Consider the following 17936-nt stretch of genomic DNA (forward strand, 5'->3'; position numbering starts at 1 on the left):
GGGGAGGTCTGGACCGCGTACCCAAAGCAGCCATTGCAGCTGCATGAGTCACAGTCCTAAACCTCGCCCATTTACCCTCGACATCAGGAGGAGTCGGGGACGATGCCAATCCCAGCCGCAAGCGATGATGAAATTCTCGCTTGCAACTTTCATCAGATAACTGAGACCAGGCCACTTTAGGTTGGAATGGGGTCCTGGGTGTACACCCACCACCGGAGTGGAAGAATGGCAGGCGCATCTTACAGATGACTAGTCGATGGTCAGAGGGCAGATCAGCTCCACGGTAGGTCCTGGTGTCAAGGACATGGGCTCGCATTCGCTGGTCCGTCACTATGTAGTCCAGCAGATGTTCTTGCTTGGACCCGGCATGCATCCATGATGTTGTGTGGATGCGCCGATGCCGGAACAGCGTGTTGGTAATTACAAGCCCATGGGCTGCACAAAAATCTAGCAGCCTCCTACCATTGTTATTGAGCTGATCTGGCCCATGCCCTCCAATCACTCCAGACCAGGTGCCAGTATCATGACCAACTCGGGCATTGAAGTCACCCAACATGATGACTCTATCCCGAGGGGCCACTTTAGCCAGCACCTGTGACAGGAGGTCATAGAAGGCATCTGACTCATCGGCTTTGCCTGCATCCCTCCACGGATGTTCATCTTCGGTGGGGGCATAAGTAACCACGACCACCATTCCTCGCCTCCGGTTGATGGGAAGGCGAGCCCAAAGTAGCCTGGGGCTTACAGCTTCCCACACCTCACCGCCACGCTCCCACGCCCCCTTCATTCTTTTGTTCAAAAGAAGACCCACACCCTGTTGTTTGGCAGTCTGCTGCCCCGAGTAGAGGACTGTCCACCCCTCATGGTGGCAGGAGCCAGAGCCGGTCCACCGGACCTCCTGAATGCCGCATAGATCCAGGCGGTACCGGTCCAGCTCCCGACACACACACAGACAGACACACACAGACAGACACATACACAGACACACACACACAGACACACACACACAGACACACACACAGACACACACACAGACACACACACAGACACACACACACAGACACACACACACAGACACACACACACAGACACACACACACACAGACACACACACAGACAGACACACACACAGACAGACACACACACAGACAGACACACACAGACAGACACACACACACACACAGACACACACAGACAGACACACACAGACAGACACACACAGACAGACACACACACACACAGACACACACACACAGACACACACACAGACACACACACATACACAGACACACACACACAGACACACACACACAGACACACACACAGACACACACACAGACACACACACAGACACACACACACAGACACACACACACAGACACACACACACAGACACACACACACACAGACACACACACAGACAGACACACACACAGACAGACACACACACAGACAGACACACACAGACAGACACACACACACACAGACACACACAGACAGACACACACAGACAGACACACACAGACAGACACACACACACACAGACACACACAGACAGACACACACAGACAGACACACACACAGACACACACACAGACAGACACACACAGACACACACACACAGACACACACACAGACACACACACAGACACACACACACAGACACACACACAGAGACACACACACACAGACACACACACAGACACACACACAGACACACACACAGACAGACACACATACACAGACACACACAGACACACAGACACACACACAGACACACACACACACAGACACACACACAGACAGACACACACAGACACACACACACACAGACACACACACAGACACACACACAGACACACACACAGACAGACACACACAGACAGACACACACACAGACACACACACAGACAGACACACACAGACAGACACACACAGACAGACACACACACAGACACACACACAGACAGACACACACAGACACACACACAGACAGACACACACAGACAGACACACACAGACAGACACACACACAGACACACACAGACAGACACACACACACAGACACACACAGACAGACACACACAGACAGACACACACACAGACACACACACAGACACACACACACAGACACACACACAGACACACACACAGACAGACACACACACAGACACACACACAGACACACACACACAGACACACACACAGACACACACACAGACAGACACACACAGACAGACGATGTCTCCCTCACCCCTAGGGGCTTCCTTCCCCCCTGCGTCGACTTCTCCCGGCTCGCCTCCTGCGCTGCTGCCGCTGCTGCTGCTGCTGTTGTTGATGTTATTGTGGCGTCCTGCGTCGTTGTTGTTGTTGTCGTCAGGTCCTGCTGCAGTGATGTTGTTGTTGTTGTTGCTGCCACGTCCTCCGCTGTCGTCATCGTTGTTGTTGTTGTTGTGTCGTCGTGGGCCCGGCGGTGACGCTTGCGCTCCACCTCCCTGCGCCGACGCTCCTCCTTGCGCTGCTGCTGCTGCTGCTGCGACAAAGGCGCAGCTCCTGCAAGTGCCGTCTCGACAGGCGCCTTCCTACGCAGGCTGAAGCGTCGACGTCGCTGCTGCTGCTGCTGCTGACCACCACGCTCTGTTTAGGTGGTGGCGGTGGTGGTGGCGGTGGTGGTGGGAAGTGGTGGTGGTGGCGGTGGTGGGAGGTGGTGGCGGTGGTGGGAGGTGGCAGTGGTGGCGGTGGTGGTGGTGGCGTTAGTGGTGGTGGGAGGTGGTGGTGGTGGGAGGTGGTGGTGGGTGGTGGTGGTGGCGGTGGTGGTGGCGGTGGTGGGAGGTGGTGGTGGTGGCGGTGGTGGTGGTGGTGGCGGCGGTGGCGGTGGTGGTGGGAGGTGGTGGTGGCCGTGGCAGTCGTGGTGGTGGTGCTGTTGGCCGTGGCGCTGTTGTTGTTGGTGGCGGTAGTGGCGCTGTTGTTGATGTTGTTGTTGTTGGTGCTGTTGGTGGTGGTGTACAAGGCGGGGGTGCTGTTGTTGGTTGTGTCGTTGTTGTTGGTGGTGCTGTTGTTGGTGGTGTTGTTGTTGTTGGTGGTGTTGTTGTTGGTGGTGTTGTTGTTGGTGTTGTTGGTGGTGGTGTTGTTGGTTGTGTTGTTGTTGGTGTTGTTGTTGATGGTGGTGTTGTTGGTGTTGTTGTTGATGGTGGTGTTGTTGTTGATGGTGGTGTTGTTGGTGTTGTTGTTGATGGTGGTGTTGTTGTTGTTGGTGGTGTTGTTGTTGTTGGTGGTGTTGGTTGTGTTGTTGTTGTTGTTGGTGGTGTTATTGTTGTTGGTGGTGTTGTTGTTGTTGGTTGTGTTGTTGTTGGTTGTGTTGTTGTTGGTGTTGTTGTTGGTGTTGGTGGTGTTATTGTTGTTGTTGTTGGTGGTGTTATTGTTGTTGGTGGTGTTGTTGTTGGTTGTGTTGTTGTTGGTGGTGTTGTTGTTGGTGGTGTTATTGTTGTTGTTGGTGTTGTTGGTGGTGTTGTTGTTGGTGTTGTTGGTGGTGTTGTTGGTGGTGTTGTTGTTGGTGGTGTTGTTGGTGGTGTTGTTGTTGGTGGTGTTGTTGTTGTGTTGTTGTTGTTGGTGTTGTTGTTGGTGTTGTTGTTGTTGGTGGTGTTGTTGGTGGTGTTGTTGGTGTTGTTGGTGGTGTTGTTGTTGTTGTTGGTGGTGTACAGGGTGGGGGTGTTGTTGTTGTTGGTGTTGTTGTTGTTGGTGGTGTACAGGGTGGGGGTGTTGTTGTTGTTGTTGGTGGTGGTGTACAGGGTGTTGTTGTTGTTGGTGTACAAGGTGTTGGTGTTGTTGTTGGTGTTGTTGGTGTTGTTGTTGTTGTTGGTGTTGTTGTTGTTGTACAGGGTGGGCTGCTACTCACCAGCTTCGCCATCTTCTTGCTCCTCAGGAACTCCAGCAGTGGCGTTGTCTTCCTGTCTGGGGCACAGTGCGGCGCTCACCACTCGCTCACCACTCACTCCCTACTCACTCACTCACCACTCACTCGCTCACCACTCACTCACCACTCACTCACTCACCACTCACTCACCACTCACTCACCACTCGCTCACCACTCACTCACCACTCACTCACCACTCACTCACTCACTCGCTCACCACTCACTCACCACTCACTCACTCACCACTCACTCACCACTCACTCACCACTCGCTCACCACTCACTCACCACTCACTCACCACTCGCTCACCACTCACTCACCACTCACTCACCACTCACTCACTCACTCGCTCACCACTCACTCACTCACCACTCACTCACCACTCGCTCACCACTCACTCACCACTCACTCACCACTCGCTCACCACTTACCACTCACTCACTCACCACTCACTCGCTCACCACTCACTCACCACTCACTCACTCACTACTCACTCACTCACCACTCACTCACCACTCACTCACCACTCACTCACTACTCACTCACTCACCACTCACTCACCACTCGCTCACCACTCACTCACCACTCACTCACCACTCGCTCACCACTCACTCACTCACTCACCACTCGCTCACCACTCACTCACTCACCACTCACTCACCACTCACCACTCACTCACTCACCACTCGCTCACCACTCACTCACCACTCACTCACTCACCACTCACTCACCACTCGCTCACCACTCACTCACCACTCGCTCACCACTTACCACTCACTCACTCACCACTCGCTCACCACTCACTCGCTCACCACTCACTCACCACTCACTCGCTCACCACTCGCTCACCACTCACTCACTACTCACTCGCTCACCACTCGCTCACCACTCACTCACTCACCACCACTCACTACTCACTCACTCACCACTCGCTCACCACTCGCTCACCACTCGCTCACTCACCACCACTCACTCACTCACTACTCACTCGCTCACCATTCGCTGACCACTCACTCACCACTCGCTCACCACTCGCTCACCACTCGCTCACTCACCACCACTCGCTCACCACTCGCTCACCACTCGCTCACCACTCACTCACTCACTCACCACTCGCTCACCACTCGTTCACCACTCGCTCACTCACCACCACTCACTCACCACTCACTCACTACTCACTCGCTCACCACTCACTCACTCACCACTCGCTCACCACTCGCTCACCACTCACTCACTACTCACTCGCTCACCACTCACTCACTCACCACTCACTCACTCACTCGCTCACCACTCACTCACCACTCGCTCACCACTCGCTCACTCACTCGCTCACCACTCACTTGCTCACCACTCACTCACCACTCGCTTGCTCACCACTCACTCGCTCGCTCACCACTCACTCACCACTCACTCGCTCGCTCACCACTCACTCACCACTCACTCACCACTTACTCACTATGATAATCATGATTTTATGCCGATTAAAATGATGTTGATTACAACGATGATTAATTATAGTGAAGATGTTGATTATGATGACTATGATGATGATTACGGTGATGATTATGATGACTACAACGATGATTGCGATGACGGTGGTGATGATTGCGATGACGGTGGTAATGATTGCGATGACGGTGGTGATGATTGTGATGACGGTGATGATGATTGTGATGACGGTGATGATGATTGTGATGACGGTGGTGATGACTGCGATGAGGGTGATGATGATTGTGATGACGGTGATGATGATTGTGATGACGGTGGTGATGATTGCGATGATGGTGGTGATTATTGTGATGACGGTGGTGATGATTGCGATGACGGTGGTGATGATTGCGATGACGGTGGTGATGATTGTGATGATGGTGGTGATGATTGCGATGACGGTGATGATGATTGCGATGATGGTGATGATTGCGATAATGGTGATGATTGCGATGACGGTGATGATTGCGATGACTGTGATGATGATTGCGATGACGGTGATGATTGTGATGAGGATGATGATTGCGATGACGGTGGTGATGATTGTGATGACGGTGATGATTGTGATGACGGTGGTGATGATTGTGATGACGGTGATGATGATTGCGATGACGGTGGTGATGATTGTGATGACGGTGGTGATGATTGTGATGACGGTGACGATGATTGCGATGACGGTGATGATGATTGCGATGACGGTGGTGATGATTGTGATGACGGTGATGATGATTGCGATGACGGTGATGATTGTGATGACGACGATGATGATTGCGATGACGGTGATTGCAATGACGGTGATGATTGTGATGACGATGATTGCGATGATGATGATTGCGATGACGGTGGTGATGATTGTGATGACGGTGATGATTGCTATGACGGTGGTGATGATTGCGATGACGGTGGTGATGATTGTGATGACGATGATGATTGCGATGACGATGATGATTGCGATGACGGTGGTGATGATTGTGATGATGATGATTTCACCGAGGATGTCTTTGTTTTTCATCTCCACCTCCTCCAGCAGAAGCTCCGGGCTGGTCACGATCCTCACGGTCTGCCTGTCGGCCAGGAACCTGCGGTAGTCAGCATCTACTCCACACACGCAACATCGTCATCATCATCATCATCGTCATCATCGTTATCATCATCATCGTCATCATCGTCGTCGTCATCGTCATCATCGTCGTCATCATCATCGTCATCATCATCATCATCGTCATCATCGTCATCATCGTCACGATCCTCACCATCTGCCTGTCGGCCAGGAACCTGCGGTAGTCAGCATCTACTCCACACACGCAACATCATCATCGTCATCGTCATCATCATCGTCGTCATCATCGTTATCATCATCATCGTCATCATCGTCATCATCGTCATCATCATCATCGTCATCGTCATCATCATCATCATCGTCATCATCGTCGTCATCATCATCGTCGTCTTCATCGTCATCATCGTCGTCATCATCATCCAGTGGGTAGGTGAGTGAGTGAGTGGATGAGTGAGTATGTGAGTATGTGAGTGAGTGGATGAGTGAGTGGGTGCGTGTGTGAGTGGCTGAGTGAGTGGGGGAGTGGGTGAGTGGGTGAGTGAGTGTGTGAGTGAGTCTGTGAGTGTGTGAGTGTGTGGGTGGGTGTGTGGGTGAGTGAGTGAGTGAATGGGTGGGTGAGTGAGTGGGTGAGTGAGTGGGTAAGTGTGTGGGTGAGTGAGTGGGTGAGTGGGTGAGTGAGTGTGTGAGTGGGTGGGTGGGTGAGTGAGTGAGTGTGTGGGTGGGTAGGTGTGTGGGTGGGTGAGTGAGTGGGTGAGGTGAGTGGGTGAGTGAGTAGGTGAGTGGGTGAGGTGAGTGAGTGGATGAGTGAGTATGCGAGCGGGTGAGTGAGTGGGTGAGGTGAGTGGGTGAGTGAGTGGATGAGTGAGTGGATGAGTGAGTGTGAGTGAGTGAGAGAGTGGGTGAGTGAGTGAGTGGATGAGTGAGTGGGTGAGGTGAGTGAGTGGATGAGTGAGTGGCTGAGTGAGTGGGTGAGTGAGTGGCTGAGTGAGTGAGTGTGAGTGAGTGAGTGGGTGAGTGAGTGGGTGAGTGGGTGAGTGTGTGAGTGGGCGAGTGAGTGGGTGAGTGAGTGGCTGAGTGAGTGAGTGGGTGAGTGAGTGGCTGAGTGAGTAGGTGAGTGGCTGAGTGAGTGTGAGTGAGTGAGTGGGTGAGTGGCTGAGTGAGTGGGTGAGTGGCTGAGTGAGTGTGAGTGTGAGTGAGCGAGTGTGTGAGTGAGTGAGTGGGTGAGTGAGTGGGTGAGTGGGTGAGTGAGTGAGTGGGTGAGTGGGTGAGTGAGTGAGTGGGTGAGTGGGTGAGTCAGTGGGTGAGTGTGTGAGTGAGTGGGTGAGTGAGTGAATGTCTGAGTGAGTGGGTGTGTGTGAGTGTGTGAGTGGGTGAGTGAGTGGCTGAGTGTGTGAGTGAGTGGGTGAGTGTGTGAGTGTGTGAGTGAGTGGCTGAGTGGGTGAGTGAGTGTGTGAGTGTGTGAGTGAGTGGGTGTGTGTGTGAGTGTGTGAGTGGGTGAGTGAGTGGCTGAGTGGGTGAGTGAGTGTGTGAGTGAGTGGGTGTGTGTGTGAGTGTGTGAGTGGGTGGGTGAGTAGGTGAGTGAGTGGGTGAGTGAGTGGCTGAGTGGGTGGGTGAGTGAGTGGGTTAGTGAGTGGGTGAGTGAGTGGCTGAGTGGGTGAGTGAGTGTGTGAGTGAGTGGGTGTGTGTGTGAGTGTGTGAGTGGGTGGGTGAGTGGGTGAGTGAGTGGGTGAGTGAGTGGCTGAGTGGGTGGGTGAGTGAGTGGGTGAGTGAGTGGGTTAGTGAGTGGGTGAGTGGGTGGGTGAGTAAGTGAGTGGGTGAGTGAGTGGGTGAGTGTGATTGGTGAGCAGCTCTCACCCTCAGTGATTGACCCGGTCTTGGTGTCTCTGTGGGAAGACTTCTTTTTAGGAATCTTCTGATAGGGAGCAAATTCGACAATGGCTGGATACTCCTGGCCTGACAGAGACAGACAGAGATGATTTTTTGATATAAATATTCATCGTGATGATGTATTTCACCAGGTGTAGGTCCCCGTTGAGCTGTGACGTGATTGTTTTTCAGAAGCGGCCCCCGCATGGCCATCACGATGATCGCATCGTCGTCATCGCCACCGTGTGGAAAGCGATCAGCAGCCAAACACTCTGAACGCTCAATGTGGAGGGAAGAAACGGAGGGCCCTCGAGACAAATCCACGCAGTGACCACTACGGGGAGAATGAGAGAGACGCAGACTCCAAATATACAGCAGCAGGCGTCGTCAGGGTCGGGATCGAACCCACGACCTCCTGCGTACCAGGCGAGGTAGTCAACATCTCATAGCCACCGTGATGATGAGAGAGAGACGCAGACTCCAAATATACAGCAGCAGCAGCAGGCATCGTCAGGGTCGGGATCGAACCCACGACCTCCTGCGTACCAGGCGAGGTAGTCAACATCTCATAGCCACCGTGATGATGAGAGAGAGACGCAGACTCCAAATATACAGCAGCAGCAGGCATCGTTAGGGTCGGGATCGAACCCACAACCTCCTGCGTACCAGGCGAGGTAGTCAACATCTCCTAGCCACCGTGATGATGAGAGAGAGACGCAGATTCCAAATATACAGCAGCAGCAGGCGTTGTTAGGGTCGGGATCGAACCCACGACCTCCTGCGTACCAGGCGAGGTAGTTAAAGCCTCACCTTGAGTCTCAAGACCCTGCTGCTGCTGCTGTGATCCTTGTTGTGTTTGGTTTATTTTCCTTCCCACCCCGTGCCTCCGATTAGCGCGGGTGTCCACTCACGGTGCGAACGCGAAGTCCACGGTGCGTAGCCGCACACACTGTGGACATCGTCGGGATCACGCCGGGCGGGCAAACAGCGCCACGTAGCGGCGGCGGCGGCATCAGCAGGCGAGCCGACATCAAACCCAGCATCGGAGTCTCTCATTATTATTATTACTTATTTATTTTATTCTCATTCTACGTGACTTTACCGAAAGAACCAAAGAAGATGAATCTCTTATTATTACTTATTTATTTTAGACTGCAGCATGAGGAATCAGATTCTTCGCTGATGTCCACACAGTTGCACATCGGGGGGTGGCAGACAGACAGGCAGACAGGCAGACAGACAGGCAGGCAGACAGACAGACAGGCAGACAGACAGACAGGCAGGCAGGCAGGCAGACAGACAGACAGGCAGATAGGCAGACAGACAGGCAGACAGACAAGACAGACAGGCAGGCAGACAGACAGACAGGTACAAAGAGACAAGACATACAGACAGGCAGTCAGGCAGACAAGACAAGACAGACAGGCAGACAGACAGACAGACAGGCAGTCAGGCAGACAAGGCAAGACAGGCAGGCAGACAGACAGACAAGACAGATAGTCAGGCAGACAAGACAGACAGGCAGACAGACAGATAGGCAGACAGAGAGACAGGCAGTCAGGCAGACAAGACAGACAGGCAGACAGACAGGCAGTCAGGCAGACAGACAGACAGGCAGACAGGCAGTCAGGCAGACAAGACAGACAGGCAGACAGGCAGGCAGGCAGACAGACAGACAAGACAGATAGTCAGGCAGACAAGACAGGCAGACAGGCAGACAGACAGACAGGCAGTCAGGCAGACAAGACAGACAGGCAGACAGACAGACAGGCAGTCAGGCAGACAGACAGGCAGTCAGGCAGACAGACAGACAAGACAGACAGGCAGACAGACAGACATGACAGACAAGCAGACAGACAAGACAGACAGACAGGCAGACAGACAGACAGACAGGCAGACAGACAGACAGGCAGACAGGCAGGCACAAACAGACAAGACAGACAGGCAGACAGACAGGCAGGCAGGCAGAAAAGACAGACAGGCAGACAAGACAGACAGACAGGTAGACAGACAAGACAGACAGGCAGACAGACAGACAGACAGACAGGCAGTCAGGCAGACAGACAGACAGGCAGTCAGGCAGACAAGACAGACAGGCAGACAGACAAGACAGACAGGCAGACAGACAGACATGACAGACAAGCAGACAGACAAGACAGACAGACAGGCAGACAGACAGACAGACAGGCAGACAGGCAGGCACAAACAGACAAGACAGACAGGCAGACAGACAGGCAGGCAGGCAGAAAAAACAGACAGACAGGCAGACAAGACAGATAGACAGACAGGCAGACAGACAAGACAGACAGGCAGACAAACAGGCAGACAGACAAGGCAGACAGACAGACAGGCAGACAGGCAGACAGACAAGACAGAGAGACAAGACAGACAGACAGGCAGACAGACAAGACAGACAGATAGACAGACAAGACAGTCAGACAAGACAGACAGACAGGCAGGTAGTCAGGCAGACAGACAGACAGACAGGCAGGCAGACAGACAGACAGACAGACAAGACAGACAGGCAGGCAGACAGACAGGCAGGCAGACAGGCAGGCACAAACAGACAAGACAGACAGGCAGACAGACAGGCAGGCAGGCAGAAAAGACAGACAGACAGGCAGACAAGACAGACAGACAGGCAGACAGACAAGACAGACAGACAGACAGGCAGACAGGCAGACAGACAAGACAGAGAGACAAGACAGACAGACAGGCAGACAGACAAGACAGACAGATAGACAGACAAGACAGTCAGACAAGACAGACAGACAGGCAGGTAGTCAGGCAGACAGACAGACGGACAGACAGACAGGCAGGCAGACAGACAGACAGACAAGACAGACAGACAGACAGGCAGGCAGACAGACAGGCACAAACAGACAAGACAAACAGACAGACAGACAGACAAACAGATAAGACAGACAGACAAGACAGACAGACAGACAAGACAAACAGACAGACAAACAGATAAGACAGACAGACAAGACAGACAGACAGACAGACAAGACAAACAGACAGACAGACAGGCAGGCAGACAAGACAGACAGACAAGACAGACAGACAGACAAGACAGACAGACAAGACAAACAGACAAGACAAACAGACAGACAGACAGATAAGACAGACAGACAAGACAGACAGACAGACAAGACAAACAGACAGACAAACAGATAAGACAGACAGACAAGACAGACAGACAGACAAGACAAGACAAACAGACAGACAGACAGGCAGGCAGACAAGACAGACAAGACAGACAGACAGACAAGACAGACAGACAAGACAAACAGACAGACAGACAAGACAGACAGACAGACAAGACAAACAGACAGACAGACAAGACAGACAAGACAGACAAGACAGACAGACAAGACAAACAGACAAGACAAACAGACAAGACAAACAGACAAGACAGACAGACAATACCGGGGGGGTGGAGGGAGGGAGGGAGGGGTGGAGGGAGGGGTGGAGGGAGGGAGGGGTGGAGGGAGGGGTGGAGGTGTAACTGGCGGCCTCACCGTGCTTGTCGACGAAGACGTAGCCGTCGAAGCGCTCGCGGAAGTGTGGGATGTCCTCCGAGTTCCGGAAGTTGATGTAGAACCTCGAGAAGCAGTTCACCTGTGAACTGCCACCCGTGGGTTCCATTCCACGGGTAGTAAACATCTAGTCACCGTGATGATGATGATGATGAGAGAGAGACGCAGACTCCAAATATACAGTGGCAGGTGTCGTCAGGGTCCGGGATCGAACCTACGACCTCCTACATACCAGGCGAGGTAGTTAACATCTCCTAGCCACCCCCCCCACCCCGAGTGATGCAGGGTGACACACTGGGTGACACGCCGGGTGACACGCCGGGTAACACGCCGAGTGACACACCGGGTGACACACCGGGTGACACACCGGGTGACACACCGGGTGACACACCGGGTGACCCACTGGGTGACACGCCGGGTGACACAGTGAGTGACACGCCGGGTGACACGCCGGGTGACACACTGGGTGACACACAGGGTGACGCGCCGGGTGACACACCGGGTGACACACTGGGTGACACACCGGGTGACCCACTGGGTGACACACCGGGTGACACACTGGGTGACACACTGAGTGACACGCCGGGTGACACAGTGAGTGACACGCCGGGTGACACGCCGGGTGACACACTGGGTGACACACTGGGTGACACACCGGGTGACACACTGGGTGACACACTGAGTGACACGCCGGGTGACACAGTGAGTGACACACCGGGTGACACACTGGGTGACACACCGGGTGACACACCGGGTGACACACCGGGTTACACACTGGGTGACACACCGGGTGACACACCGGGTGACACGCCGGGTGACACACTGGGTGACACACCAGGTGGCACTCCGGGTGACACACCGAGTGACACACTGGGTAACACGCCGGGTGACACACCGAGTGACACACTGGGTGACACACTGGGTGACACACTGGGTGACACGCCGGGTGACACGCCGGGTGACACGCCGGGTGACACACTGGGTGACACGCCGGGTGACACGCCGAGTGACACGCCGGGTAACACGCCGAGTGACACACCGGGTGACCCACTGGGTGACACACCGGGTGACACACTGGGTGACACACTGGGTGACACACCGGGTGACACAGTGAGTGACACGCCGGGTGACCCACTGGGTGACACACCGGGTGACACACTGGGTGACACACTGGGTGACACACCGGGTGACACAGTGAGTGACACGCCGGGTGACACACCGGGTGACACACCGGGTGACACGCCGGGTGACACGCCGGGTGACACACTGGGTGACACACCGGGTGACACACTGGGTGACACACTGGGTGACACACCGGGTGACACGCCGGGTGACACAGCGAGTGACACGCCGGGTGACACACCGGGTGACACGCCGGGTGACACGCCGGGTGACACACTGGGTGACACACTGGGTGACACGCCGAGTGACACGCCGGGTGACACGCCGGGTGACACGCCGGGTGACACGCCGGGTGACACACCGGGTGACGCACCGGGTGACACACCGGGTGACACACCGGGTGACACACTGGGTGACACACTGGGTGACACGCCGGGTGACACACTGGGTGACACGCCGGGTGACACACCGGGTGACACACCAGGTGACACACTGGGTGACACGCCGGGTGACACGCCGGGTGACACGCCGGGTGACACACTGGGTGACACACCGGGTAACACACTGGGTGACACACTGGGTGACACACTGGGTGACACACCGCTCACCTCCCGTCGCCGGCACAGAAGTGGAAGTAGTCGTGAAGGGGGAGGGGAGAGACGTGGTCCAGGAGTTGATCGCGGTCCAGAGACGGTGGGAGCCTCCTCACCACCACCTACACACGGCCATGGTCAGCGAGTGGGTGGGTGGGTGGGTAGATGGGTGGGTGAGTGGGTGGTGGGTGAGTAGGTAGGTGGGTGGGTGAGTGGGTAGATGCGTGGGTGGGTGAACGGGTGGGTGAGTGAGTGGGTGGGTGGTTGAACGGGTGGGTGAGTGGGTGGGTGGGTGAGTGGGTGGGTGAGTGGGTAGATGCGTGGGTGGGTGAGTGGGTAGATGCGTGGGTGGGTGAACGGGTGGGTGAGTGAGTGGGTGAGTGAACGAGTGGGTGGGTAAGTGGGTGGGTGGGTGAGTGAGTGGGTGAGTGGATCGGTGAACGGGTGGGTGAGTGAGTGGGTGGGTGAATGCGTGGGTGAGTGGGTGAACGGGTGGTTGAGTGGGTGGGTGGGTGAATGGGTGGGTGGGTGAGTGCGTAGATGCGTAGGGTGGGTGAACGGGTGGGTGAGTGAGTGGGTGAGTGAATGAGTGGGTGGGTAAGTGAGTGGGTGAGTGGATCGGTGAACGGGTGGGTGAGTGAGTGGGTGGGTGAGTGCATGGGTGAGTGGTTGGGTGGATGAGTAGGTGGGTAAACGGGTGGGTGAGTGGGTGGGTGGGTGAGTGGGTGGGTGAGTGGGTGAGTGGGTGAGTGGGTGGGTGGATGGGTGGGTGAGTGGGTGGGTGAGTGGGTGGGTGGGTGGGTGAGTGGGTGGGTGGGTGAGTGGGTGGGTGGGTGGGTGAGTGGGTGGGTGAGTGGGTGGGTGAGTGTAACGCCATAGTGGCTAGGAGATGTTATCTCCCTGGCCTGGTATGCAGGAGATCGTGGGTTCGATCCCAACCCTGACCGCCTGCTGTATATTTGGAGTAGCAGGCAATTTTTTTTTTAACTGACGTGACTTTACCGAAAGAACCAAACAGTATCTTAAACACAACTCCTCTGTTATGGCCAGGGAAATAATTACGAACAATAATGATTCTTTTTCACAATTTTTGCGACTGCCAAAAGATGTATCCCATAGATGAAGCTGCTCACCCGAGCTGTAGGAGTGCCCTGACACGCGTGGTGGCATTTGGCGTTGTTCTACGTTTCAAAGAACGCGTTATTTGTAATGTTTTGTGTTTACTGGTGGGCTCACAAGAAAATTGATTTCTCTAAGACGAAGGCACTTTGCAAGCCCACTGGCTATCAACAAAGGTTCATTCATGAAGCCATCCATATTTATAGACACGGACACAATTTCAACCGAGAAGTTGGGTACAAACACCGATTACTACTATTGCGTTCCGTCTCTCCAATGGACGTACAACTCCCCGTTCCGTCTCCCCCATGGACGTTCCACTCCCCGTTCCGTCTCCCCCATGGACGTTCCGTCTCCTCATGGACGTTCCCACTCCCCGTTCCGTCTCCTCATGGACGTTCCCACTCCCCGTTCCGTCTCCTCATGAACGTTCCAACTCCCCATTCCGTCTCCCCCATGGACGTTCCACTCCCCGTTCCGTCTCCCCCATGGACGTCCCGTCTCCTCATGAACGTTCCCACTCCCCGTTCCGTCTCCTCATGGACGTTCCCACTCCCCGTTCCGTCTCCTCATGAACGTTCCCACTCCCCGTTCCGTCTCCCTCATGAACGTTCCCACTCCCCGTTCCGTCTCCCTCATGAACGTTCCCACTCCCCGTTCCGTCTCCTCATGAACGTTCCCACTCCTCGTTCCGTCTCCCCCATGAACGTTCCCACTCCCCGTTCCGTCTCCTCCATGGACGTTCCCACTCCCTGTTCCGTCTCCTCATGGACGTTCCCACTCCCCGTTCCGTCTCCCCATGAACGTTCCCACTCCCCGTTCCGTCTCCTCATGAACGTTCCAACTCCCCGTTCCGTCTCCCCATGAACGTTCCCACTCCCCGTTCCGTCTCCCCCATTAACGTTCCCACTCCCCGTTCCGTCTCCCCATGGACGTTCCCACTCCCCGTTCCGTCTCCCCCATGAACGTTCCCACTCCCCGTTCCGTCTCCCCATGGACTACCCACTCCCCGTTCCTTCTCATGAACGTTCCCACTCCCGTTCCGTCTCCCCAAGAACGTTCCACTCCCCGTTCCGTCTCCCCATGGACGCTCCCACTCCCCGTTCCGTCTCCCCCATGTACGTTCCCACTCCCCGTTCCGTCTCCCCCAAGGACGTTCCACTCCCCGTTTTGTCTCCCTCATGAACGTTCCACTCCCCGTTCCGTCTCCCCATGGACGTTCCATTCCCCGTTCCGTCTCCTCATGGACGTTCCCACTCCCCGTTCCGTCTCCCCCATGAACGTTCCCCCTCCCCGTTCCGTCTCCCCCAAGGACGTCCCACTCCCCGTTCCGTCTCTTCCATGAACGTTCCACTCCCCGTTCCGTCTCTCCCATGAACGTTTCACTCCCCGTTCCGTCTCCCCCATGAACGTTCCATTCCCCGTTCCGTCTCCCCCATGAACGTTCCCACTCCCCGTTCCGTCTCCCCATGAACGTTACCACTCCCCGTTCCGTCTCTCCCATGAACGTTCCACTCCCCGTTCCGTCTCCTCCATGAACGTCCCCACTCCCCGTTCCGTCTCTCCCATGAATGTTCCCACTCCCCGTTTTGTCTCCCCCATGAACGTTCCCACTCCCCGTTCCGTCTCCCCCATGGACGTTCCCACTCCCCGTTCCGTCTCCCCATGGACGCTCCCACTCCCCGTTCCGTCTCCCCCATGAACGTTCCCCCTCCCCGTTCCGTCTCCCCCAAGGACGTTCCACTCCCCGTTCCGTCTCCCTCATGAACGTTCCCACTCCCCGTTCCGTCTCCTCATGGACGTTCCACTCCCCGTTCCGTCTCCTCATGGACGTTCCACTCCCCGTTCCGTCTCCCCATTAACGTTCCCACTCCCCGTTCCGTCTCCCCCATGAACGTTCCCACTCCCCGTTCCGTCTCCTCCATGAACGTTCCCACTCCCCGTTTCGTCTCCCCCATGAACGGTCCACTCCCCGTTCCGTCTCCTCATGAACGTTCCCACTCCCCGTTCCGTCTCCTCATGGACGTTCCCACTCCCCGTTCCGTCTCCCTATGAACGTTCCCACTCCCCGTTCCGTCTCCTCATGGACGTTCCCACTCCCCGTTCCTTCTCCCTCATGGACGTTCCCACTCCCCGTTCCGTCTCCCCCAAGGACGTTCCACTCCCCGTTCCGTCTCCCCCAAGGACGTTCCACTCCCCGTTTTGTCTCCCTCATGAACGTTCCCACTCCCCGTTCCGTCTCCTCATGAACGTTCCCACTCCTCGTTCCGTCTCCCCCATAAACGTTCCCACTCCCCGTTCCGTCTCCCTCATGAACGTTCCACTCCCTGTTCCGTCTCCCCTGTGAACGTTCCACTCCCCGTTCCGTCTCCTCCATGAACGTTCCCACTCCCCGTTCCGTCTCCCCCATGAACGTTCCACTCCCCGTTCCGTCTCCTCATGAACGTTCCCACTCCCCGTTCCATCTCCCCATGGACGTTCCCACTCCCCGTTCCATCTCCCTATGAACGTTCCCACTCCCGTTCCGTCTCCTCATGGACGTTCCCACTCCCCGTTCCTTCTCCCTCATGGACGTTCCCACTCCCCGTTCCGTCTCCGCCAAGGACGTCCCACTCCCCGTTCCGTCTCCCCCCCCTCACAAATTGACGCCAAATTTTTGTTTGTTCCATTGGAAAAAAAAATCAATACCGCATGCTAATAATGTTTGTTGTTGTTATTGTTATGGTTGTTGTGATGGTTGTTGTTGTAAATAATAATTTAAAAAATTCACCTTGGTCATGGCGTCAGCCTTGCACCGCTTCCTCTCGTTCGCCTCAGAGCTCCGCTTATTATTCTTATTATTATTCTTGCTCGCGCTCGATGTAGGAGTAACATTCTCCTTCACCTGCTGAGGCCTCGTCATTGTGTCCGCGATGACGATCAATGCTGGCGACGTTTATCTATTTGTTAACGCAACGTTTGATTTCGATATTTGGCTTATTTTCAATTATTTCAGGCGAGGGAACCGTGCGTGATGACGTCAACGCGTAAGTAATCACGCGGTGGGGGGGCCCCCGTGGCTACGTGATGACGTCACGATTAAACGCCACCGCACGTGATGACGTCAACACGTAAATAAAATGTTTTTTAAAAAAAATAAATCGCGGGTACTTACGAGGCGTCATCGTTGACAGATTTGTAATGTGTGATGACGTCATCGCGCAACGTGTACGCGAGTTGGCTACGTGATGATGTCA

The 17936-nt window shown here is 55.0% G+C and overlaps 1 protein-coding gene across 7 annotated transcripts in view; it reads right to left on the reverse strand.

Annotated features, from left to right (window-relative positions):
* The window catches only part of LOC142908100 (uncharacterized), a 38665-nt gene extending 20888 nt beyond the window's left edge, over nt 1-17777 (reverse strand). Inside the window, exons 1-7 of one of the 7 annotated variants that reach the window (XM_076058309.1) lie at nt 17471-17777; nt 13597-13703; nt 11849-11955; nt 8316-8414; nt 6392-6496; nt 3896-3951; nt 2255-2620 (exon numbers count right to left, since the gene is read on the reverse strand). In XM_076058309.1, the coding sequence (XP_075914424.1) occupies nt 2255-2620; nt 3896-3951; nt 6392-6496; nt 8316-8414; nt 11849-11955; nt 13597-13703; nt 17471-17602 (972 nt within the window). In that variant the 5' untranslated portion in view covers nt 17603-17777. The remainder of the gene's footprint in view (nt 1-2254; nt 2621-3895; nt 3952-6391; nt 6497-8315; nt 8415-11848; nt 11956-13596; nt 13704-17470) is intronic. The other 6 variants (XM_076058310.1, XM_076058311.1, XM_076058316.1 and 3 more) reach the window with 6 other exon arrangements.
* Between the last annotated feature and the right edge of the window lie 159 nt (nt 17778-17936).

Source organism: Petromyzon marinus (genome assembly GCF_048934315.1).
Source record: "Petromyzon marinus isolate PM22_M1 ecotype Great Lakes invasive population chromosome 70 unlocalized genomic scaffold, UKy_Petmar_22M1.pri1.0 chr70_unloc.2, whole genome shotgun sequence".
Lineage (NCBI taxonomy): Eukaryota > Metazoa > Chordata > Hyperoartia > Petromyzontiformes > Petromyzontidae > Petromyzon > Petromyzon marinus.